The sequence below is a fragment of the Zosterops lateralis genome, assembly GCF_965231275.1.
Source record: "Zosterops lateralis genome assembly, chromosome: 18".
Lineage (NCBI taxonomy): Eukaryota > Metazoa > Chordata > Aves > Passeriformes > Zosteropidae > Zosterops > Zosterops lateralis.
This window is the reverse complement of record NC_139778.1, coordinates 4,375,316-4,400,807: the sequence shown is the minus strand read 5'-3', so window position 1 is coordinate 4,400,807 and position 25,492 is coordinate 4,375,316. Positions and strand designations below refer to the sequence as shown.

Sequence of the window (25,492 nt, the reverse complement as noted above, 5' to 3'; positions counted from 1 at the left end):
TGCCAGCCGCTGAGCACTCCCCTGACACACTCTGACAGATCAGTGGCTTCCAGGGGTTTGACAGTGAGCAGCATTTTGCCCCATGAACATCAGTTTGCATGCATTACATATTATATTTTATATGACATTTACTGTTTTATTACTCTACTTGGGCTCCTGTAACACTTTTCTTTCTGTCACTTTTAGCTCTCACTACATTAAATCAACTTTAAATATCAGCTGGTTTCCTCAGCCCCTCATTCCTGTTTTTTCCAGGATTCTTTATATGTATGTTGAACAACACAAGGCTTATACTCAAGTGGAACTGTGCTGACAATCTCACCACACTGTGAAAAATCATCACTGATTTCTTCCCTGACTCTTGCCTTTTGATATGTCTACATATAACAAACCCTCTCTTCTTATACCAAAAGGTATAACAGAGTGCCTCTGATGAGCAACTGATTGATTCCTATTTTGGTCACCAGATATTTAGTGCAAAGAATCCAACAGAGGTTCTCTCTGTCCTTGCCTACATTTGTTCCCAGGTGTTTCTGAAGAAAGCAGGTCACTCAATTACTAGGTGAATTACTCATCCCTATGACTTGAAAAACAAGGAAAGAAAACACAGTGAGTACAGGTCTTTGAAGCTCCAGGGATAATTGAGATCAGCAGCACCTCTTAAATTAATCCCAGTAACACAGTGGAGGGATCATCTAAGTGGATACTTTCCTTGCAAGTCTTTCAGACTTCATGCCTTCTTTTTTTCTAATGTTGTTATCCTATGAGTTGGCATCCTTTATTTGTACTCACGACCAATGTGAAAATGCTTTTTAATGCATGGACATCTGAGTGACAAACTGCACATGACCAGCATTTCTTGCCAATAAAGAAACTCTTTTTGTTACTGGCTGGCTCTAAACCACTCGTTTAGATTTCAGGTACTCAATGCAGGTGTGATGAGCAATTTACAATTAAACAAAAGCACGTGATAATTGTTTAATGATTTTTGTCCTTTACATGCCCTACACTAATGCAAAGCCATGACATCCAACACTGAAGTGCACCAAAAGAACATCCCACAGCTCTGTGTGCCCCAACCAGAGTCTCCATCAGCCCCAAATCCTCTCTGACACAGCCAACAGCAGATCCTTAACCAGAGTCTAAGAACCAGCACACTGCAACACTCTCCAAAACACTTCCAAACTCTGGTAGATCATGGAAAAGCTTGCAGACAAGCACACTGTTTGTTCAGGTAAATATTCTCAGTATCCACAAAGTCCTATGGCAAGAAGTTTCTACAGTATAACTGTGTGAACAACACCACTCTGTCTTTATTCTAAGCCTGACACCTGATGCTTGAGTTCGCTTCTATAACACAAAACCTTGAGGGCAACCACATCCACACCATTCCCAAGTGCATAAATCTCAATTATACCCTATTTATTCCTCATTCTCCCTACATGTTTCAGCCTTCCCTCACACAGAGATTGTTTCTCACCACCAGTGAACCCCAGAACATCACTTCCAGTTCTACTGAGCTTCTAAGGATGGACACTAAACTCAAGACATGAATCTTGGGCACACCAGGAATCTCTAAAGTAGCAAGTTAATGAGCATTTTTTTTGTGTTTCCTAAGTTCAACTTCAGTCCTTGCACATTACCTTAGTATAGGGTTAAGAAGATGGATCAGAAATAATTTCTTTATTGAATACCCTTAGCCTATCTGTGCCTTCAAAGATTTTGAAATCTGGGAAAAGGACGGCAAGAAAATTTACAGATTTTTAGACCTTTCTTCCTAACTGTTGCCCCCACATTACACAAGCAGACATGTTTTAGATGTGTGTAAAGTGTGAAATAAGATTTTTACCTAAAACAGTCCAACAGAGACCCAATCACATCATCTGCCAATTCTTTTGGAAGTCTTCCAGTTATTCTACCAATTCTACAGAAGAAGAAAAAAAAAAGCAGCATACAATGGATCATTAGTACTACAGTTGATTGGTAAATCAGGAAAAAAATCAGTTCCTGGAATCTTTCTGACTTCAAGATGCAACCCCACTGCCCTTAAACAACAATCTCAAACTTTAAAAAAAACTACACAGCAGTTAACCTCCCACAGAAATGCATTTTAAAAGAGAAAGAGAAAAAAAGGATTTTCAAGAAATGTTTCTTTGCACCCTTCAAATCTCATCCAGAACATCTATTTCCAAACCCACCTGAAATTCCCTGAGAACTGGCCCAATTTTTCATTAGAAAAAGAGACAAATGTGTCTGTGCACCCACCCACCACAGGCTGTGCTAAAACCATTTGCAGTAACAGTAAATATTGGCAATAAACCCAAATTATCAATCCTGGATTACAGTGTATTTCTATATTGTTTACAGCTTAGCAGAGTCACCATAACAAACCTACCCTTTGGCGGCAGACCACCTGACGATGGTGTCTTTGTCTTTCAGGCCAACCAACAATTGTTCTGCAAATAATTTTATTAAAAAAAGAACACAACAGATTATTTTTATTTAACAGAAAAATTTCTTAAGATGGTCAAAATTCATTTGCCTCTTTGCATAAAAATCTTTACGTCTAGATTTATTCTATTTGACACACAACTACAACTTGAAATTAAAAAACAAGAAATATGTCAGAATTGTTTATGAAAAAAGACTGAAATTTTAAGTGCTCTAAAAGATTCAAAATTGAGGTCCTGGTGGTTTTTGCAGAGCTTCATTAGATTATTCAGTTATAAAAGTCTTCTGATGCAATTTTTGCCTATTTATTTACAGAATATCCACCAGGCAGCTGGCAGAGGACAGGCTGTACAACTGCATATTAAGAAACAAATGCTGTTCCTTTAAGTCTAAAAATTAAACGATAATTCTTTAGCTTTCATGTGACATTTTTTTGTTGTGTGCTTCATTATAAATTTTAATTCACCCTTCCATTTGTGAAAGGTTCAGGGCATCTCTTTTATATAACTGGATAAAACTGGTAAAACATATTCCAGTATGGTTATACCTCCATGGCCAACTCCACAACAAATGCTCCAGTACTGAGTTCCTGATTGAGATGTTGAAATCCAAACCATTTGACAAAATACCACTTATTTTAACCAGCTGCACTGAAGTTTTAGATGTCTTTCAGAAGTTTTAGAGTCTTTCCAGCTGTTCACACTAGCACAGATACCCACATTACTTTTTTAGCCCCAAGCAGAACACTTTCTAACATATGTTTAATTCGCAGCATTGTAACGATTCCTCTCCAGCTTTAACACACCTACAACATTTTCAATCTCTCCTGGAATGTCATACTCCTCGTCATCCTCAGCTTCAGCAGCAGCAGCAGCAGCTTCTCTCTTTTGGTTCTGCACAGCAGCACCCTGAGCCTGCAGGTTGGCAGCCAGAGACCGACGGCCACGCTGGTACCTGCACAGCAAACACACACCTCAGTCATTTCTCTGATTTAACTGCCCCTAAATCTGTCTGCCACCTTCCTACACCTCCCAGGACACAACCCTCCAGTTATTTAGTGACTGTTTTAAAGGAAAGGGAGAAAATCCCATTCTCCTTGCTCCTGACCCAGTTGTCTATTTTCCAAGGTGAGAAGAGCCAGACTATTCAAATAGTTCCTTTTCATTATCCCTCCCTTCCCTGTTTCACTATAACTTTCCACTGCTAACAACAAAGAGAGACAAAATTCCCATGCCCCAAAAGTATCTCCAAAAACTAAAAAAAAATAATTAAAAAATTAATAAAATCAGCTTATTAAAAATTGCTTTTAAATCTCAAAGCCAGCTTAGTACTTTCTGACCAAGCTGTACTCAAACATTTAGCCTGTGGTATAGATGCATTCTTACAAAAGATAGACTTTACATGCTAAACTGACTTTTGCCATCGGGCAAGGTACATTCTCCACCTAAAAAGAATTTTCTATGCCTAAGGATGTTCTCAAAAGCCGGTAAAATAAATACAATAAAAATAGTCACCAAGGGAGCCTGCAATTTTAAAATATCAGTGCGAGAAATCTAAAAAAGAGTTTGCCCTCTGGCAGTATGTAAAACCAGACACCAAAACCTGACTAATATGCAAAACCAGAACGGGATTGCAAACCACTTTTCCCCTGTGAACTTTCTATCGAATCAGGGTAGGACCAGGTAATGGAAAAAGTTATGTTCACTCTTACAAAATTGTACTAAATCAGCTCCAGGAACAAAGGTTGCCATCTTCCCATATTTACTGAGTTATGCATTATATAGGAACAGGCTTCTGCTTGTGCAATCTGCAAAGTCAGATCTAGCATGTCCCAGCACTCATTTATGTACCAAAATTGAAAAGAAATACAGGAAACTAAATACAGTGGAAGAATCCTCCTTTTTCCAAATAATGCAAAGGAAGAATATGCTCATTCCCACAGGGATTTCTTTTTTTTTTTTGCAAAAAGTTAGGAGGGGCAGAAGGCAAATGGATGGATTTATGTATTTGTAGTGGGTTTTGTGCTTTTGGATTTTCCTTTTTTTTGTTGAACTTTTCAGCTTTAAACTGACCTCCACTTTGCTACCTTTGGTTTCACAAATGTCAGCCCAAGCCTCTGGACCAGTTTCATGCCCAGCTTGCGCAGAACCATCTGATTGCTTTCTGACAGCTTGCAGTTATCAAGACACTCGAGAACAGTAGCAGCTGTAAAAGAAAACAAACACACCAGAACTGCTTTTAAAAACACCTTGGTATGAACATTTTAAAGTTTTGAATGCTTTTTAGTAGATTTCTATTTTTAAAGATTCTATTTCTATTTCTATTACTGAAATACAAATGCCTGGTTATCTACTTTGTAGTAGGTGACACTGGTCAAATAGTGACAATATCCTTCACTGCCCAAACAGGGGAGATGGTTTTTAGGATTACTTTTAATTATGAAAATTATAATCTACATTTCAGTGTTTATGCCTCTGAGTCTCGCTGGAAGCAACACATCCAAGTGTCTTTCAGGGTCTAAGAATTTTCAGTGGTCTAACAGAACTAGAAGCTAGAAAATGTAATTCATTTACTCAGAAAATTCCCTGGACACTAAGGAAGTTTTCCCTTTCCTCATTTAGGATTTTCAAGCAGCACCAAATCCTGACACTGAAATTTTTATGATGATGGATGTCCAGAAGTATTTAGACATGAGAAACACTGTGGATGTGTAAACAATCAGCCACAAAACCTCTCATTTGGGCACATCAAAGGTAACAAAGTTATTTGTCCAGCAAGTTAAAAAAACACAGAGAAAGGAGAATCTTGGATTAATGAGGATAAAGTTCCAGGATTCAAAATTTTCACAAGGAAGCCATGGCTGTTACAAATAAAAAAGCCCTTTTGCAGTTTCATTAGGGTGAAAATAATTCTTCAGAAGTTGACCATTAGCTAATAGAGACTAATGACTCAGGCTCTGAAAGAGCCACAGTGCTTCCAACAGCACAGCACAGATGGAATCACAGCAGCCAAATACTCTGCAACCTCCTTCTCCAGCCTCCAGTCAGGGGTTTCAAAACACAAAGAGATCAAAGAAAACGCAATTATTTCAAAGTCTGAGACACTGTAAGACATGACTTTAAAAATCTCCTCAAGTCTTTAAAAAGACTGGTGATGCATCTTGATGTACTAAAATATGAATGAAACAATCTATGCAGACAACAAGGCAGTGGTGATTATTATTACTTCAATACCTTCCAGCAACCTGGATTTTTTGCAGTTAGAAAAGCCCAAGAGACTGATAGTTTAGGAGGAAGAGGCTGCAGAAACATCATCATTCACAGACAGAAAATAAATTAAGAATATATAAATAAAGGCCTCTTCCAAGTCCTGCCAGCTCTTGAATCACTAAATTATCTACAGACCCATGCAAATTACTCCAGGGCTAGTGTTTGTTTTTAATTCAACTTCTATGTCACAAGTGACTTCAAACAGGATCTTGCTTTGACATTTGCCTATTTTTTCCCCATTTCATCCTCAGATCTGTTATAATTAAAAATCTTAAGATATTTTTTGTCTCTCACATTTTCTTATCCTGAACAGTTCCCATCTGAGTATCTGCTTCTCAGCTGTGAGTATTCTAGATTTTCTAGGGTAAATTCATTCATTGATATTCCCTGATTCTTCTCTTATTACCAAACCCATAACTACTTGCTACTCCTCCTATGCCATGAGCCAAAGCTTCTGATTTTACTAGCAAGGTTAATGCTGTGAGCTCAATATGCTCCTTCCATATTGATTAAGATCATTGTGTTACACAGTGTAACACAGTGTTATTTTGTTACATGTGTTACACAGTGGTATTTTCTAAATTCTGTCATTTTTTGTCATTTTCCCAGCCTTTTTATTTTTCTGCTTCTCTGGGAGCTTCCCCAGTGGATTCTGCTATTCCTGTGCAATGGCATTCCCAGTATTTGCACCTGTGTCATTCCATGCAGTTTGTCTTCACTATCTTATCTCCATCATTACCCATCTCTCAGGCATTTTTTAAGGAAGTGTCTGCATCTCAGCCTTAGGAACTGGGAGAATGAGATTTTTCAGCACCAGAACTAAAAAGCTTCTTCTCGGGGCCAAAACAATTCCACGAGTGAAAGTCAGAGAACCTGCTTGGTTCCTGTGAACAGCACAAACCCCATTTCTGGTACTTGGATAAGCTCCACAAAACTGAGAGGTCTTTTTATGTGTTTTGGAATTAGCCACCATCTTTCCTTGCCTCCCTTTATTGCTATCTATAAGGCCCAGGATCACACTGCAGTCAGTTCTGATCATATTTCAAGATTCACCCCAAACATAATTCCAAAATGCAGCTACACTGTTCAGAAACCTCCACACTCTCTTCTCTTTTTGGTTTCCTGTCTATCCCTAATTGCACCCAGTATAATCTCTTTCCACTAAAAAACTTTTCTTATTCCAACATTATCCCAACATGATTCCAGCTGCATCCCGCACACAGTTGGTTCTAAAACCTTGAGTTTTCTGAAGTGCTTACATTAAAACTTGAAGAGTCTCTGCAAGAGTTCCAGCAGTAATATGTACAAAAGCAATTTATGTTCAACTGAATTTCAAACAAGTATTTTCCACATCTAACAGTTTATATGTTCTGTGTTCAGCTCCTGCATTACAGCAATGGCCAGTGTGATCACCTGCCAAATCCTCTGATGTGCTGTTCCAACATAACCCTCCCTGGTGGCATCTGCTCACAGTCATTTCTGCTTTTGCTCCCCTCATTTTCCCTGCTTTATCACTGCCCTGTGGATTTCACTCCTTACAGCACCACTTGTCACCAGGTTAATCTTACTTTCCCTTTTCTACTCTGATAGCTTGAAAAACTGAAGCCAGGCTGCTACAAACTTACCATATGGTAAACAGTCTTCTCTCTTGCCATGTTTAAACAGCTGTGCCTACAATTAAAATAGGGAACACAGACATGAGAATACAGAGATTCTATAACACAATATATCAAGTATTTAGTCTGAAACATTTTTAATGTTCTTACAATAATGTGTAATGTTTGCTGATTTAAATAGCGTAAAGGAAAGTGTCTCAGGGTGCAGCTCTTGGTAACTGCTCAGGGGATTGAGGTGGCCAAAAAACACTCAAGAGGAAATGGAAAAAAAAAAAAAAAAACCAATAAACCAAAAACACCCCCCAAAAAGCCCCAAACTAAAAAAAAAAAAAAAAAAAAAAAAAAAAGGACACCAGTTTTGGGCTAGCTCAGGTCCGACCCATCAGACTCAGTGCAGGGTCACAGGAGCTCAGCGTGGTGCAACCACAGTTTGTGAGACTAAACCACCTACAGACACCTGCAAATACACCTAAAGCAGGCCAACTGCAATTCCTGTGCCCAGGGAATTTTATCTGCAGTGAAATATCCCAGTGGGATTAAGTCCCAGCACAGCAGCAAGACAAAGGGACTATTAACACCTGACAGGTTACACATTAAAAGCTTCCTCAGCTCCTCACATATCAAAACTCTGGCCAGGCACTTGTTTGTCCTTGCTCTGGCACTCACCAGAAGCAAAATCTTCCTCAATAAATATGCCTGGGAGTTAAACAAGAACAGACTTCCCCTAAAAAGAGGTACTTTCTCACACATACCAAACACACACACATGCCTCCCGCGCTGCAGGCGTGGCTGCCAGCAACAGAGGCAAGAAAAACACCTTGGGGCTGTGTACCCAGCCTGCTTTGGTTTGTTACTAAATTGCATTTCAGGATCCCAAATTAGCGCTGCTGATCAGCTCCACTACAAGCTTTATGTGGGAATTTGATATTATATATCAGAGTGTTTGAGGTTTTAATGAAGGCAAGTGTGAGGGCTTCCTTAAAAATGACATTTACAAAGCAGCAATGCAGTAGAATGACTTCAGGCCCAGCCAACAGAAATAAATATCACTTTAAATGTATAAATTGGCACAGCTTTTAGCAATATATGAAGTCAGTGTTAAAAATATCACACTGACATCCAACAAAACTCTGCTTGTACTAAAAACCCTAAAAAAGATTTGCAGAGGACCCGCAAATCTTTGGCACAACAAATCCAGAGCTTCTCTAAAATTTCTCTGTCTTTGTTGAAATATGCAGAAACTCATTTCATCACTTTATTCCTGTGCTCTGCTTTAAAATTCCATCACTGGTTTCTCCACACATTTTGCTGTGGATGCTGGAGACATCCCTGTGTGAATGCATCCCTGCATCCTCACAACCCCTTCCCTGCATCCTCACAACTTCTCCTTTCTGCCTGACTTAACAGCAAACACTGTTTTTAAGGCACACAGAGGCTGCCTCCAAATTATTATTATTATTATTGTTGTTGCTGTTGTTGTTGTTATATTCAAGCATATTCAAACAAAGCACAGTGTAATTCTTCAATTCTTCAAGTAATGATAACGTAAAGAAGCAGCTTTTGAACAGATTCTTGGGAATGCTCCTGGACAAACACCTTTGGATTTGTGCTCTCTGCACACTGCTGGGGAGGTGGAGGAGAATCCTCAGAACACGAACCCATTTTCAGCCTGCAGTTCCTAAATTCTGGCACCTTTCTCCAACCTTCCCCACACGTTTTCACACCCCCAAGTCCAAGTCTGAATTAAGTCCAGACTCCTGAGGAACAACACAACTGGAAGGTGCCACCTCTGAGAGAGATGTGGGAAGGAATCAACCAACACACAAGCAGGAATTGAGAAAAAATTCAAATACTGCACAGTATTTTTTTAAATGCTTTTCCTTGCACACCTATGAATGAGTTTAGAACAGCAACCTCAGCAGATTCCATTTCACAACCATTTCTATTATTTTCTGAACAAAAAAGAGAAACAGACATCGTCTCCCTACAGCAGTTTCACTAAAACTTAAATAACAAACCATTTTCAATACAGAACATCTACTCCTACTATGGGGATTTATAATATACATTTTGTAATAAAATCATTGTGGCAACAGCTGTAAATCAACTGAGATGTGGATTAAGGGATTTTATTTTATTTTATCAATACGAGTTTTTAGGGGAAGTAAAAATTGCCCAAAGGTCACCATAGCTAATTAATCAATAATTATTAATTTGAATTAATAATGAAACTTTTTTTAAAGAGCCATAATATTTATACAACTTTTGATCAATAAAATATGTTACCTAATGTTTAGGAATAAACAGAGCTGAAAACACCAAATGTCTGAAAGGAAAAAAGTTTCTTTCTGCACCCATTGAGGTGCACTGGGGGTCAGAGACAACCTCTGGAGCAGGTTCCTGGCACTTCTACAAGTGATATATTGGGTATTTCTCTGTCAGAGAAGTTTAATAGCCATTTTAAAAATAAATTTTACAGAAGTAAATAGCTAACAGACAAACTGTGGAGAACTCCTCTTCAGATATTTAACACAGCAGGAAATCCAGTGTCTGAGTTTTTATCTTTGTGTGGAAAAGACAAAGAGAGAAGTGTTGGTTATTTATTTCTGAGTCAAAGCATGCAAAAGCATCCCCAAGTCCAAATCTCTAAAACTTTTGAGTGTAATAGGTATATTTTTTTCCCAAAGGAAATAAAAGAGCACTTTAACCATTGCTGGCTTTTGGAAAAGCAGAAAAAAATCTTTTCTTCCAGCACAAGCTACAAACAGTCAGGCATGTACAGCAAAGTTACTCCTTCAGAAAAAAAAACAGTAAACTTGGAGCTTACAGGGGTCATACTAAAAAAGAAATATTCATGATGCATAAATGAAAATCATGATGGGGGGGGGGAAAAATCAGCAAAAAGGGCAGATCAGCATTATCAGCATTACAGGACCCAGCTTAAACTTCCTGCCTTGAAGGAAGAAAAATATCCAAGGCATAGCATTTCCAAAAATCTGATACAAACAAAGTAATTAATAAGCTTGGTTTGCCACCTGCACAGGCGTTTTGGTGTGAGCAGTGCTGAGCACGAGGAGCCTGCCTGGCGGAGCATCCCGGCAGTCGCAGTTGCGCCACGGGCACCTCGCCTAACCAGGACACAGAGCACACACCAACCCACCCAACCTGCTCAACTGTTGAAAAGTATGTGACTCCCTCTCTTATAAATAATTAAGCCACCTACAAATTAGAGAAAATCAGTGGTGTGCAAGCAGTGACGACTGTCAAGTCTGGCTCTGCTTTAGAAACAGCGCAGGGCAAGGCAAACAAAGCCCAGTTTCTTAATAATCCCAGCAGAGACACCACACCTGCCAATTGTCTGCGTAACCCACTTTGGGCCCGACCTGCAGCACATCTATCAGTCGGGATCATCTCCAGGACTTGTTCCCCAAGCTACACAAATCACCACAAGGGGTGGCCTGGCTGGTGGAGAGTGAGTGGATCTTCCTGCCGAGCAGGAGACGCAAGTCTGGATCTACCCTCTGGTCGTAACCAAGAGGAGAACAGGGAGGATAATTCCAGCCTCGCTGGGAAGAGCAGGAAATGATTCCTTGCACTGCTCTGGAGCACCCCCTGGTAGCCACACAACAGCCCAGGAATGCCAGCAGCCATCCCTGCCTCCCAGCCAGGAGCAGGCAGGGAGAACATGCTGCCAGCACCTAACTTCACTTGGGAGCAGGGAATAGTTAATGGTAAAATGGGTTAGTTAAAGGCCTTGTTCTTACTGTGCCTCCACACAAGCAGCATTCCTGCTGTGGGCTGCACGTGTTTGGGTGTTGAGCATCAACACAACACGAAGGCTGGCAGACACCAACACAGTGATGGCAGCTTTCATGTGATCCCTGCTATTTATCAGCTGAACATCTGAAATGTTTAGATTAACACATGGAGAGCTGACAGAGTATCTCCTTTCCATCTTGAGATTACCAAAACCCACGGATTTTAAATACTGAGAAGAAAAAGAAAAATTAAGCAGCTTGAGATAGTGCTACATTCTAACAAGAAAAAGAAACAGCTTTATGATAACAGAACTTCTGAACCTTGAATGAACCACAAAACTTCTCGTGAGAAGAGAAAAAGCCAGCAGTATCAGACAAGGCCACTTAAGAAGAAATACTCCGTGACAGTCAGGAGAGAAATGACTTAAGCAGAAAGGAGTCAGTGCCCTTGGTACCTGCAGACATAAGAACATTTGTATCTCTCACCAACACTGCTTCTTCTACACCTTTATCACCAAACCACTAAACAATAACCCCTTTTTTAAAAAATAAAGCCCATAGACAATCCTAATACAGCCAATTCTTTGAGAATGCCAAAAATACAGAGACTTGGGAAACATTCTATTTGGAAATATTATATTTTTGTGCCTCTGGGTCTGAAAGAATGGAGTTAGAGAGTTCTTTCTTCCCTGGAGCCAAATTTACATAAGCATGTAGCTATTGCTAAATAACCTTTGCATTAGAGACAGCTCAGGGAAATGCCTCGTTCTTAAGACTCTCGAGTTTCATCAGATCACTGTGTAGGGCGTTTTATTTTTTTTAATTATTACTCACACTTGTATACTGAATCACTTATAAAACAAATAAGGTTTAATAAGTTTCAATGCCCAAGGCTACCTCAACGTGATGACATCTCTGTCACGCAAGAACTGGGAGTGCTGCGCCCTGCAGCGATAACTAAAAAGCTGTTTGATATAATGGCAGGTTTAAAAGCAAACCTCCAGACCAAGAGAATTTAAAATGCAGATTCTTGAAACAGGCTCGAAGTTTCCTTCAAGTAAACAAATGTTATAAAAAAGCAGCAATTTCTTAATAATCCAACATTTTCAGTCCTTCGAGTGCCGAAGACCAGGAGCACAAAAGCGAATTAAATGCCATAGCACAACATAGGTTTCAACAACGCAGGGCAGTCTGAAACACTGAATTTGAAACAGTGTCAGCAGAGGCGCCTGCTGGTGCCCCCCATTGGGAAATGGCGAGTTACTGAGGACAGGTGGAAGGCAGCAGAGAGCCAAAGGCCCCAGTGCAATTACAATATGCAATGCCCGGGTGCGTGTTCCGACAGGAGCTGCAGAACGGCCGGACTCGTTCTGCACAGAACGCTGAGTGAGATGAAACAGCAGCACACACCTGATCAGCCAGGCTCACGGCCACGAAGAGGCAGATCAAAGTGCAGCCACGGCCAACTACTCACTGCATCCCTGACTTGCAGTTTCAGTTCATTGAAATGCAGGAGTTTCATGTCTTTTCCGAGCGATTTTTCCGTGCCGGCCTCGCTCGGAGCCGCTCAGTAAATGCAGACCATGAGTGGCACAAAATCCTAACCCAACCCGAACCCAGCCTGTTCAGGGCAGCCCCACTCTGCTCCAACGTGGAGAGACTTCTTATCCCCACTCTGGTGGGTTACACCATCCCCAAAACCTGTCACAATCCCAAAACCCACCTTGCTGTACTGACCAGAAACATTTTTCTCCTGCTTGTTCAGAGGGATGGCTAAGCAGCTGCAGTTTGACTCTCAAAGTAACAAAATGCTGGAGGAATCCAAGGGCAAAGAATTCTGAAGCTTGTTGCCACAACTTTTAGTTGCTCCTCATGAGCACGTGCTCTGCTTTGCACATTTAGAGATTACTTGTTATGTTAAAATATATTGTATTTATTTATAGAATAAATAGAATGTATTATATATTATACAAAGTTAGAATCTTGCATGTTAAAGAGAAATGTTTACTTATTTTGAAGACTTTTTTCAGCTGATATTTTTGACAACACAGTGTTGCTACAAGTACGAGACAAAATTGTTAATATTAAAATATTAAGAGTATATGTAATTATATATAAATATAATATTTATAACATTTAAGTCTTGAAATAAATATTTCCTGCTCCCCTTTAGCACCTACATGCACACATACCATTCTGAAAACCTTTACTCCCTAATGATACAATTCATTGTAGCGACTGAAAGAAGAAATTGAAGTCTAAATGCAAAAAAAGGCTTCACAAATCTGCTCATATCTACCAACTGGAACAGGAGTTACGAGCTGTGGAGAGGGAAAAAAAAAAATCACAGAAAAGCAAAGCAGCAGTCTCTGCTCCCAGGTCTATTGTATCACATTCTGGTTTCGATTCTACTTGTTGAGTATTCACCTGTTTCGCTTAGTGAGCACTAATGAACAGGTGGATGGAGCCAAAGCCAAACTCAAAGGAATTATGACAAAACACTAATGCATTATACATCCTGCAGGTCTCATCATGCCCCGGGAATGGCAAACAGTCAGGCTCCCTTTCCAGATCTGACAATAAAATGATGAAACATCATTCTGTCTTTTGAAACGCTGCAATGCACACAAATAATGCTTCCTCCTGCTTAAGCAGCAGGTCCTCAGTTATTCTAAATTTAGATAATTTCTTCCCCCTTCTGATTTGGAAGAGCTCAAGAGGAAAAAGAAACAACCAAGCAAACCCCACACATTTGCTCCAGACCTTTGCTTTGATGTTTAGTACCGCACTGCACACAAGTCCTCTTGGTGACTCGTTTAAAAGAGTAGCAAATTTATGCAAATTATCAAAACTTGTACAAACACCAGCAAATCCTCAAACCTGTGCAACTGCAAAGACTGCACAAGGGCTCATGATCTGTCTTCACCTGCACTGCCTTGGTCAACAACCAAACCAAGAAGGAACAACAACTCCTCCACCCACACAAACTCCTCCATTCTGCCCAAATACATTCGGACATCCAAACTGGCACACACACCAGAACTGTTACCCCAGGATTTCAAAACACATCCCAGCACTTTTAAGGGTGTAAACTACAACAAGGCTTTTATAAATAGCCCTTCTGAGGATGTACAAGAGGAGCAGTGTCCTGGAACAGCAATTCAGGTACTGCAGATTTTTTTTTCCTATGCACAGTATGTCCATTTTAAAAGCCAAACTAAGAATTCAGCTCTTTTGAGTCACACACCATTAACAATTCACAAGGAAAGGGCATTAAACAAAACATTCACTCATATTAGCAAACAAACCCAAACCTACTGAAATAACTGCTATTTTGTGACTTATTGATGAGTATCTGTATTGACAATTTCACTTCCATTTGGGGATAACAAAAAAAGAAAATATACAAGCATGGGAAGTTATATTGCCTAAACTGCTGGGGAGGAAATTCTCCTTTTTTCATTGTCAGGAGCCCCTCTGTGCATCTGCTATCAAAGGCCTCCTGCATCAATACAGGATGGCCATAAACCAAACTGTCTATCTTTTCAGGGAAAACCAGTATTTACCAGGGCCTGGAGCATGCCATTCACAATGACAGTGCCTTCCATGGTCTGGGAGGAGGATTTGGATAACATGGAGAGCACCCAGTCCAGGAAATCTGCCATCCTGCTTTGCCTGACATCAGGGCGGACAATAAACCTGTCAGAAGAAAAAAAAAAAGAAAACATTGCAGCCATTGACTTTATGACACCCAATGAAAAACAGTTTTTCTTCCTATCCAAACTGGAAACAATTCTTCAATGTGTATTTCCCCAAAGCACACAGGATAGGAACACTCCAAACCGTCCTATGTTTAGCCCAGCTGCCTCTGAGCAAAACTCTGATCTGGAATTTCACTTTCACTTCAAACCCAGCTAAAAACTTTTGTTCAAGAAATTTCTTATCTTAATTGTGAAGCAACAAAATTTTCAAAGCTTTTAGGAAATTATTTCCATTAGAATTAATGAAAAGATGAAGCAAATAGGAGGATTCTTCACCTCTCTCACCAAAAGAGCCATTCTGCAAATCTGAAAATTAGTGCAAATTAGCACTGGGCCCCTTTTGCACGTCAGCAGCCAGGTCCAGAATGAGCAACCAGCAGGGCTACATTTGGGGTTTCAGATATTTGAAAAAGTCAAGCACCTGTTATTTAACACACTAGATAGGTCAAGAGATATGTTTTTAGCCATCTTAGAAAAGGGGAAAGATGCTTCTCACAGCTAAACTACCATAAACCTACTCTCAGCCCTCCCCTGAGCAGCCAAGCGGCAGGCAGGGCATCACTTCAGTGTCCTCGCACCTACAAACCAGATCCTGTTCCAGCAGCGATTCAGACTGTTTTTTCTCAACTCACCCATGGAAACACCAGCCCACCCAGCACAACTCACAGAATTCAAAGAGGATGTGCCCCATGACCTGGAATCCTTCCTACAGATAACAGGGGAACAGCACCAAGAGCTGATTGACGGGGTATTAAATCTATTAAATACAGAGAACGCCTCAACAGTGAGCTGATGCGATGGACTGCCTTCCCAGCCAGTCCCTGAGGTGCTCAGAGGCAGAACAATGAGCACTTGGGGTGAGCTGCAGGAGGGTTGTTTTGGGTTGAAGGATGAAGCTGCCTTTGGCCCAAGGGCACATGTGAGAGAAGTGACCTGTGAAGTGGCTGAGCTGGTTCCTAGACCCTTCCTCAGCCCCAAGGAGTTTAAATCCTTCTTTCCCAAAGGAGTGCCCTAACCTCCAGACTAAGAGCAGGATAAGGATCAGCTTCATCTCCTCCTACTGTAACCACTCACTGAGCAGGCAGAAAGGAAAATTCCTGAAATACTCTCCAGCTCCTTTGCCCTGTGAGAAGCAGCTCACTTTGGAAAACAGGAGATCTTGAATAAACTCCTTGGAGCACAAACCAGGTCCCAGACTTTCTCCTCCTCCCCAGAGACTTTCCCAGAGTGTGCTACAGAGTCAGACTCCTGTATCTTATCTCTCCATCTGTCCCAGGACCGTTGTGCTCCTGCCCACCCAAGTAACAGTCCAGCTCCAGGGAGGTGGCACAGAGACCTCACGTCACAATTATTCTGCTCAGAACTGGCTTTGGGGATATGAGAATAGGGAAAGGCTTTGGAGTCAGCCCTCTAATTTCTGGTGAAGTCATTTAATCAGCAGGCTACTTTGAAAATGGGGTTTTCATAACAAACTAAATAATTCCAACTCCACTATACAGCACCATTACTGCCTTGCACAGCTGGTACTAGCACCAGCTTAATGTATTCTATCCCCATATTTGTTCTGAACATATACTCCTAATTAAAATTAATTCAGCCAATAAACACAGGTGAAGAGAAGATAAGACAATTAACAAGGTGCCTGCATAGGACCCAGTGTGAGGGTGCAGGGAAATCCCCCTGAAACCAAGGGCAGAGCACTGCATGAGCACAAAGCTCTGCTGAACACAAAGCTGCAATCAATAAAGTTGCTGTATGTAAGCTTCCACTCAAAGTTTATTTTAACAACTAAAGTACAACTGAAAAATCGAAGTGCAAATTCAATTAAGCATAATGTGATGAAAGAATCTTTTAAAATTACTGTCATCCTTACTTGAGAAGGTTTCCAAATACTGGGTATACCTACAAGAATCTACTACTCTTGGTTAATTTGGGTACTTCCTGGGATTTTACAAAGTGAAAAAAGCCTATATGAATGTTCAAGAATAATTCACTCTGTGTCACACTGTCATCTCAAATCCTCTGGGCCTGTCAACCTGTGACAAGGCAGATTACCCAAACAAATACATAAACAGCAATTTCGAATTATTGATTCCAAAACGACTACGAAAAATAATTAGGATCACAGAATCATTATAGAATGGTTTGGGTTGAAAAGGACCTTAAAGCTCATCCAGTTCCACGGGCAGAGACACCCTCCACTATCCCAGGCTGCTCCAAGCCCTGTCCAGCCTTGGACACTTCCAAGGATGGGGCAGCCACAGCTTCTCTGGGCAGCCTGTGCCAGGGCCTCCCCACTCTCACAGGCAAGGACAAAGAGACAAACCTTGTTAAAATAACTATGTAACAGGCAAAATCTTTTCAAGTCTGCACAAATAATTCATGCAGTCTCTTGAATTTTGCTCTGATATATTTCAGAATAAACCAGAAATGCGCAAGATGAGTCACTAGAGAACTGTGAGTCTGGTCTCAAGTCCTTCATTAATTTTCTGCATGACACTGTACATTTTAAACCAAAAAAAGTGTTTGATTTGCCATCAGATTCAGACCTGTAGCAATATAATCACTAAATATAAATTTCTAAAGCCTTGAGTCCTGTGACTGAAGCTCAGAATAAATTTAAAGTAAGTTCACAGACGGTTACCTCCTAAAAAAAAAGACAAGGTCTGTTCTACTAAATGTTATATTTAACAACTATTTTGATTAATCCCATAAATGTAGTGCATCTTAACCCAGAGAACATGAACGCAGGTGTTAAGACTGTGACCTCCCAGATCCACTGCCCCCATCTCCCAACGTCCCTGTGTCCCCATGTCCCCCTTCATCCCAACATCCCATTGTCCCTGTATTCCCAGGTCCCCAGGTGCTGCTGTCCCCATGTCCCAATGTGCCAATCCCCTTGTCCCTCTGTCCCCATGTCCCTGTGTTCCACTGTCCCCATCTCCTGCTAACCCCATGTGCCACTGTCCCCAAACCCATGTCCCTCTGTCTCCATGTCCCCAGATCCCTCTGTCCCCATGTCCCACTGTGTCCTCTCATCCCCGTGTGCCACTGTCCTCATCCCCGTGTCCCTCTGTCCCCATGTCCCGCTGTCCCTCCAGCGACAGCGCCAAAGCTGCGCGGGCAGCGCCCCCTGCTGAGCACAAGCTGCAGTGCAGACTCGGGGCTTTTACTGCTTTAAAAAGAAAGGAAAAAAAAAAAAAAAAAACAAATCACAACCTGAGCTGACTAAGTGTTCCTTCCACTAGAATATCCAGGAATGTGGACTGGAATAGATACTGAAACAAGAGACATGTGTGTATTACCCCTGCTTACGGTCTTTGTAATTTATTTTCATGTGCAGAAGAAGCAGTATTCCCAACACTACTGCATCCAATTGAAGCAATATCAAGTAATATCCCACAGATAGCTGGCAACTTCCAGCCCTCCCAACACTGTCTTGTCAGAATAAGAAATAGCAGGAGGAATGGGAGTCCTTCTGCCAAGATGCACAAAAGAGACTTACTTGGACACCAGCACAGCAGCTGCATCCCGAGCCTTGTCACTGACAACCAGGTAACACTAAAGGGAAAAGAAAACAGACTGTAAAAAAAATCATCCATGGAGATGGAAAACAAACTATGCAACAACTCTGTACATAATACACGACTGAATACTTACATGGCAAATATTACGATTACACATATTATTTCATTATTATGATTACAAACTGAGCTTAAAGATAGCAGAAAGTTCATTTTCCCATTTAACAAACTGAGGTAGAGTCTCCCTTTGCATGCCTTTGAAAGTAGTTTTATTACTGAAGCCTTTACTCACAGACACAGTAAGCCCCCTAGTGCTGCAGGTGTCAAAAGCCTGAGCTGTTGGGGTACCTGTGGGGAAGGGGAGGTAGTTTATTTTTATCTCAAAGGCATGACAAGTCAGGTGCCTGGGCTGACACCCACTGGAACTTCGTGTATTTGTTTAAAGATCTTCACACAGTCACAGCTGCCAAAGTTGCTCACTCTGATCAAACCCTGATTTCCTCCAGAAACCCTCAGATTTGGCTTTCAGAAAGAAGCTCCCTGACACTTTCATGTGTTGAAAGCCTCTAACATATTCAAAGGCAGGGGTTCACCTCAGATAAAATGGTTTATTACATCAGGAGAAATTAGTTCCAGTCTCACCTGACTCTAAACCAACAAACAACAGACTGAAGATCCAGAAGCACAAAAAAAAAATCTTTACAGATTAGACACAAAAATATGGGCTTAAATAATATACAGAAAAAAATATCATTGAGGAATATACAGAATATATTAATATTTATCACATCCTGAATGACTGAGCCAAACATCTCAGTTCTAAAAACACTGCAGGATGTGTTTTCCTCACCTTCGCTATGTCCAGGATGCGATCCATGGTTGGCTGCCGAGCCTGCCCTTCCACAGAAACAAGGTTTCCATCAAAACGGGCCAGGTCAAAAGGGATCAGGCAGATCATGGACAGCCACAACAAGAGCATGTAGCGAGTTTCCCAGGTCTGGAAAGGAATGGTCAAACAAAAGGCTTTTACTTCATTTTCTGCAACATGAAGTGCAGAGAGCACAAACTACCCTTTGGCTCCAAGGGATTTTCAAAGATGAGCAAGAGAAAACTCCCAATGTGAGTGGCATGAAACTCCAGAGGAGACACAACTACAAGTCCTCCTCCTAAACTGCAAAACTGTAACAATATTAATGGACCCTCCCCCCTCAATCAGAAGTCTAGGCATCCTTGTTTACTTCCCACAGGAAAACTGCATCTTCCCATTTTCCGGTTTTTATCTTCCCTCACTCCATCTGCACCTCTACACACAAATATAACAGAAGGATGTTTTTCTCCATAATTTCTTATGTATTTCTTTCATGGGTTTACTGAAACAACTTGAGAAGAAAGAATGAAGTCTTTCAAGCTTTAAAGCTGTATGCCTATAGCAGCAAAGTGTCAGAATTGATGTTTATTTAAAAAAAAGCTTTAATTTAGAGCAGCGATAAAATTCTTGCCTTCAAATCCATGATTTGTGCTACTTATAATTGATAATGATCTCTCTTAAAATTCATCTATGTTAAGCAGCTCTCTGGAGTTCTTCTTTTTCCTTATTTAAAAAAGTAAGAGCATCAACTACAGTATCCTGAGGTCAGATGGATGATTTTTCAGTTCCTCCTTTTAGAGGTTCAATGCCTTTCACTGCCCTTTTTCTTACTCTTGTTACAATCAATTTGCTCCTTACATGAGTGGTTAAAGGTTCTACTCGCACTTCTACTGCCACTGCTTCTAAATCCTTGGAACAAATCCCAGGAAAGAAAATCAAGACCTCTCCTTGGGGAGGGCATTTCTCCTGTGACAAGATAACGGTTTTCACACCAAATCCAGGTGTTAACACCAGACAGGTTCTGTCACTGCTTCATATACTTTTTCCCTAATTTTTTTTCCTTCAGCTTTTTCCACTGGAGACATAAAAGTTAAACAAAAAGTACAGCAAGTCCTCACCTCAGTGTCTTTTGGGTTCTGCTTTGCAAGCATATCCAAAACAGGCTGCAGGTCCCGGACTTCATGTGGGAACAGTGGCAGGAAACGTTTGTACCCTCTCACCTAAAGCAGAAATTCAGTCAAATTTCAGAATTCAGTCACCCATCCAGCACATACTGAGGGGAAAGGAAAAGCCCTTGGACAAATTTCATGATTAGGATCCTCGTGCCATAAGGAGAGTAAGCATGCAAGTTAAAGTCTTAAGTACCTTGTGATATTTGTGTTTTTATAAAGTGATTAAGAATTAATGAAATGATAATTAACTTTAAAACAAGGGACATTTGGAGATTGTCTAGTCCAACCCTCCAGGTAAAGCAAGGTCACCCCAGCAGGGTGCCCAGGACTACATCCATGGGCTGTCCAGTATCCCAAGGATGGACACTGAGCCACCTACGCCAGGCCTCAGCCCTTACAGCCCAAAAACATTTTCTTGTGCTCAAATGTAAATTCCACATCCATCTAATTGTTCATCACACTTTACTTTTCAACGTTATAACTCATGTTTTATCACTCAGTATCTCCATGTCTGCAATTTCTTTTGCATTCATTTTTTAGTAATCTGGATTAGTAAATAACTTAAGCTATCATGAAAATGGGAAACAAGAAAACTAATCTTTTATTTTAACTAATCTAAATATTTTAGCTATCTAAATATTTTTTAAAATCTAAATATTCAACTAATCTAAATATTTAAAACAGTTTAAATTATTTAATCATATTAGACATTTATTTTCATATTTCTGAAAATAACAAAGAAAATATTTGTAACTGACAAATTTCAGTTAAGAACATTAAATGTAGGATTTTTTTACCTTTGTAATGATGTAGAGAAATTTAAAAGCCAGGTGAACTAGTGGGGGAGGAGATCCACTGTCCCGTACTATCTCCAACAAGGAGTTCATCATCCCCTCTGGTGAAAGGAGAGAAAAACTGGTGAGACTGCATGCAGCTCACAGAGTTTCCTGTACTTCTTATAGAACAGAGGGAGACAGCAATTATAGAATGGAAGTACTGTCAGCCACAGTAATCTTGGAATGCAAACCCAGATCTTCCAGAGTAACAGATTTTTAAGTATAGACACAAAGATTATTTAAAGATGACACTCCTACCTAAGTGGCGATCCAAAAGGTGAGGCTGCTCCTGGTACTTGTCCATTATACCTGAAAAGGAAAAGATATCTGTAATAAACTACTCCAAGGCTTTTCCAGAGCCTTAACTGTGAGATACCCTCTGTTTCTGAACAGTTGTAGCTGAAGATTTCTGCATCCCTGAGCTGCCACCACCTGTAAGTGAGGTCACAAAGTTATAGAGTGGATGGATCTTGGGGCAACCTGGTCTAGTGGAAGGTGTCCCTGCTCATGGCAGGGAGGGTGGAATGAGATGATCTTTAAGGTCCCTTCCAGCCCAGAGCAGCCTAGAGTTCCAAATAACAGTACAAACACAGTCTGCCCCCTCACACTGCACTCATTTACCTACACTGAACCATCAACCCACTCCCAGGAGCCTCTCCAAATCTCCTTGGACCAACCTCCCACAAGTAACACTTTGCAATGAGGGTGCTCCTCACAATCCTCAGAGCTAGTTTCTTATTTTGAAATAGAATACAGGGAATTATTCACCAAAGAATAAAGAATCCTTAACAAATTTTAACTTCAATAGACACAAACTGCAGCTTTTACCACTGTGCTCCTCAAAACTTTTCACATCCCTTACTCTATTTTGCTGCCTCTTCCTTTTGGATACTGACTTGAGAAAGGAGAAATTGAAATAGAATATTGAAAAAAAACCAAATAAGAACAACTTACCAGAGCCTTCAGACACAAAAGCTTTTTAATTTAAACCCAGAATCAGCAAAAAGCAGCTACAGAAATGAAAGCTGGATCCCCAAGGAGATCATTAAGTGATCCAGTTCGGCACTGGAGATTGCCTGGCTCATTTTATCTATTTGGTCAGAAAACAACTTTTGAATTAAGAAAACTAAAACTTCCTTAACCTCCCCTTTTCTGTATTTGTTTTTCTCACAAACAACTTTGCTCTCTGTCCTTTTTCTCTGCCTGACACATCAACATTTACATTTAAGACGTGACTCAAAGCCAACAGTGCTGCAGTTGACCAGTGGATGACACTGCACAACCACTTTCAGTCACCAGACCATCCAACAATCCTTGTGCAATTCCACTGGGATACCAGAATGCCATTGAGAGGGAAATTTGAGCTCCTAATCATCACTGACTTCTCATCTTAATTAATGGTGCCTTAAGCTGCATACAAACAGCAGTGAACACGAATTCCAACACCAAAGCAACAGCTTTCCAGCAGAAGTGGAATTGAAGAGTAAAACCCCAAATATAAAAACTGAAGAAAATTAATTCAAACCAGATCCTCTAAAACTATTATTAAAAAAAAACTCTTCCTATTTTTTCCTACAAAATTGTAGTTGCAGATTAAACTGTTTCCCAAACTTCTGTTTCTAGTGGTTCATCAAAAAATTAGTATCATGAGTTTTTCTTATGATGGAAACTGTCATTAAAATACTCTGGAACAGGTGAGTACTGTATTCTCTGCTCCCAGATAAAAAGTATTCCCTAAGTTTCAGTGTTCTAACCCACACATTGAGCCTCTTGGCAGATTTGGGACCTTTTGTCCAAGAACACACTAAATATTATAACCCAATACTGAACAACATACACAGTATCTTTTTAAATGTATATTGAGACTGCATTAACTGGGCCATGACACACAGGCAGAAAGCTCATAAATACAGTTTAAATGCACAGAAACATTCCACCTGATGGGACAGACAGAGAGGCACAGCAAGGTGATTTTTCCTGCAATGGTTTTTCCTGTCCCACTGAAATCTGACATTTCCTCTGTGATGCTGAACAACCAATGTGAGTTCCTAGGACCTCTGTCTGAGCAGTTATATGTCCATAATTTAGATGGAACAGTCAGTTCAGTCAGCCACAATAATGCTACTGAGAAACCTCTGCAGGGTCACATCTCCAAATGTTTCTGCTTTATTGTTTGCCCACTTCATTCCTTGTTGTTAAAACCAAAGCTGCTGGGTCAATATTTTGACTCTGAGTTTTAACAATTTCACTGCAAAATGCCAGTCTGCTAAATTCAGTTTGCAGATACATGAAGCACTGAATGAACTTTTGCAAATCACCTCGTCAGGATACTGACCCAACAGACAGATGTGCCTTGAAACAGGCTGGTCACCCAGGATATTCCTAAATGCACCTCACTATGGCCCTTCCAGACCCAGCTGAGGCCCAGGGGCAGGACAGCTTTCCTTAGGTGGCACAAAAGTCAAACCAAGTTACCACCACTTGGAAAAACTTACACCATCTGTATGAAGCCACTCTGCACATTTCCCACGAAATGAGAGAGTAAAAATAGGAAACTGACATTTGAAAGCACAAAATGGGTGTGTTTGGATGAGTAATTAGGTTAAAAAGTTGTTTTATTTAACAGGCATACAAACTTTTAACTAAAGTATGGCCTGAATTTGAATAGGAAAGAGGAGGCCCAACACGAATTAGAATTCAGATTTCTGGAATCTAAGACCTAAGTTTTCATTTACAGTAGTTAAATACCAGGTAAGAAAGGAATATCTATATAGAAAACAAAATGAGCAAAAACCCAGATCTGAACTATCTGTTGATAAAGCTCCAGCATTATCACTGGCCCAAAAATTAGCGGTTTGGTCCCTTTTGTGGTAATCATCAACAATGAAATGAATGATACATAATAAAATGTTTGTATCAAGCAATAGAAGGACCACTCCCTTTGGCTGCTGGGCTTACCTATGAACCGTTCCACGGCCATTTCCCTTGTCACCAGCTCGCCGAAGACTCCCCTCAGGTTCCCGATGAGCTCGGCCACCTCCCTGCTCTCGGTGAAGCTGTCCAGGATGCTCCTTTCGCTGATGGCTCCCGGCTCCCGCTCCTCGCCCTCCTCGGGCTCCCGCCCCGCTCCGTCCATCCCGGCGGGCCCGGCGCTGGCAGTGACAGAGGGAAGGCTCAGTGCTCAGTTCTCAGCTCCGCCGCCCCTCAGGGCGCGGGCAGGGCCGGTGCCGCCGCCCCTCACACCCCGCCCGGCCCCGCCATGCGGCCACCGCGCCCCTCCCGCAGCCCCCCCTGAGCCCCGCCCGGCCCTACCGGCCCGCACCGCGGGGCTCCCGGAGCCGCTGCCCTCGCCCCTCCGGCCCGGAGCGCTGCGACCACCCGGGACAGGCGATCACCCGGCACAAGAGACCACCCGGGACGAGCGGCCGGTGCCGCCCCGGGCCCGCCCCGCGCCGCCGCCGCTCCCGCCCTGCTACGGGCCGCCAGGAGGGACCAAAGGCGGCGGCGGCGCCTCCGAGCGCGGGCCCGGCCCCTCCGCGGGAAGCGGAGCTGAGGGGCGGACACGCCCTGGGGACGTACACCCGGGGTGAGGACATCCAGCCTGGGGACACCCCTCGGGGATGAGGACAGGGACACCCACCGGAAACAGGAACACCTGCTGGGGAATGCGGACATCCAGCCTGGGAACACCCAGCGGAGAAAAGAAGACCTACTGGGGATGGGGACACTCATAGGGGACAGGGACGTCCACGAGGGATGGGGACATCCACCCCGGGGACACCCAACTGTGGGGTCCTGGGGATGGGACAAGGATGGGGACACAGGCATGGGCACCCAAGCACTGGGTGAGGATGGAGACAGGGCCTCCCAGGGAAGGGAGCAGGGAGGAGGACATGGGCATGGGGACTCCAGGGGAAAAGGACAAGGAGGGGACAACCTCGGTTGCACAAGGTGTGTGGAGACAGCTGGATGATGCCGTTATCCATGACCTCCGTTCCTTACCTGACCCACACCAAAACACTGCATTACGTGGTCAATATCACAACACATTATCTAAACATCATACAATTCTGGAAACAACATTCAAACCCTGAAAGCTACACCTGCAGCTCCACTGATTATACAGAAATTCAAGGAGGCACCTCAGCCCAGCCAGGGAGTCAAAACAGGTTGTTGCTCTTTTCTGCTATCCCGCAGCTCCATCCACACCCAAATATTTTATCTTCAGGCTCAAATT

General features: G+C 41.7%; 1 protein-coding gene across 2 annotated transcripts in view; it reads right to left on the bottom strand.

The window, feature by feature from the left end:
- TBCD (tubulin folding cofactor D) overlaps positions 1 to 24,458 on the bottom strand; it is a 116,931-nt gene extending 92,473 nt beyond the window's left edge. For both annotated transcript variants that reach the window (XM_083874335.1, XM_083874334.1), the window contains exons 1-12: positions 24,214 to 24,458; positions 21,514 to 21,564; positions 21,217 to 21,314; positions 20,366 to 20,467; positions 19,230 to 19,376; positions 18,361 to 18,416; positions 14,661 to 14,793; positions 7,346 to 7,391; positions 4,524 to 4,656; positions 3,257 to 3,405; positions 2,396 to 2,456; positions 1,850 to 1,924 (exon numbers count right to left, since the gene is read on the bottom strand). In XM_083874335.1, coding sequence (XP_083730461.1) covers positions 1,850 to 1,924; positions 2,396 to 2,456; positions 3,257 to 3,405; positions 4,524 to 4,656; positions 7,346 to 7,391; positions 14,661 to 14,793; positions 18,361 to 18,416; positions 19,230 to 19,376; positions 20,366 to 20,467; positions 21,217 to 21,314; positions 21,514 to 21,564; positions 24,214 to 24,391 — 1,229 coding nt within the window. In that variant the 5' untranslated portion in view covers positions 24,392 to 24,458. The remainder of the gene's footprint in view (positions 1 to 1,849; positions 1,925 to 2,395; positions 2,457 to 3,256; positions 3,406 to 4,523; positions 4,657 to 7,345; positions 7,392 to 14,660; positions 14,794 to 18,360; positions 18,417 to 19,229; positions 19,377 to 20,365; positions 20,468 to 21,216; positions 21,315 to 21,513; positions 21,565 to 24,213) is intronic.
- Positions 24,459 to 25,492: the final 1,034 nt, after the last annotated feature.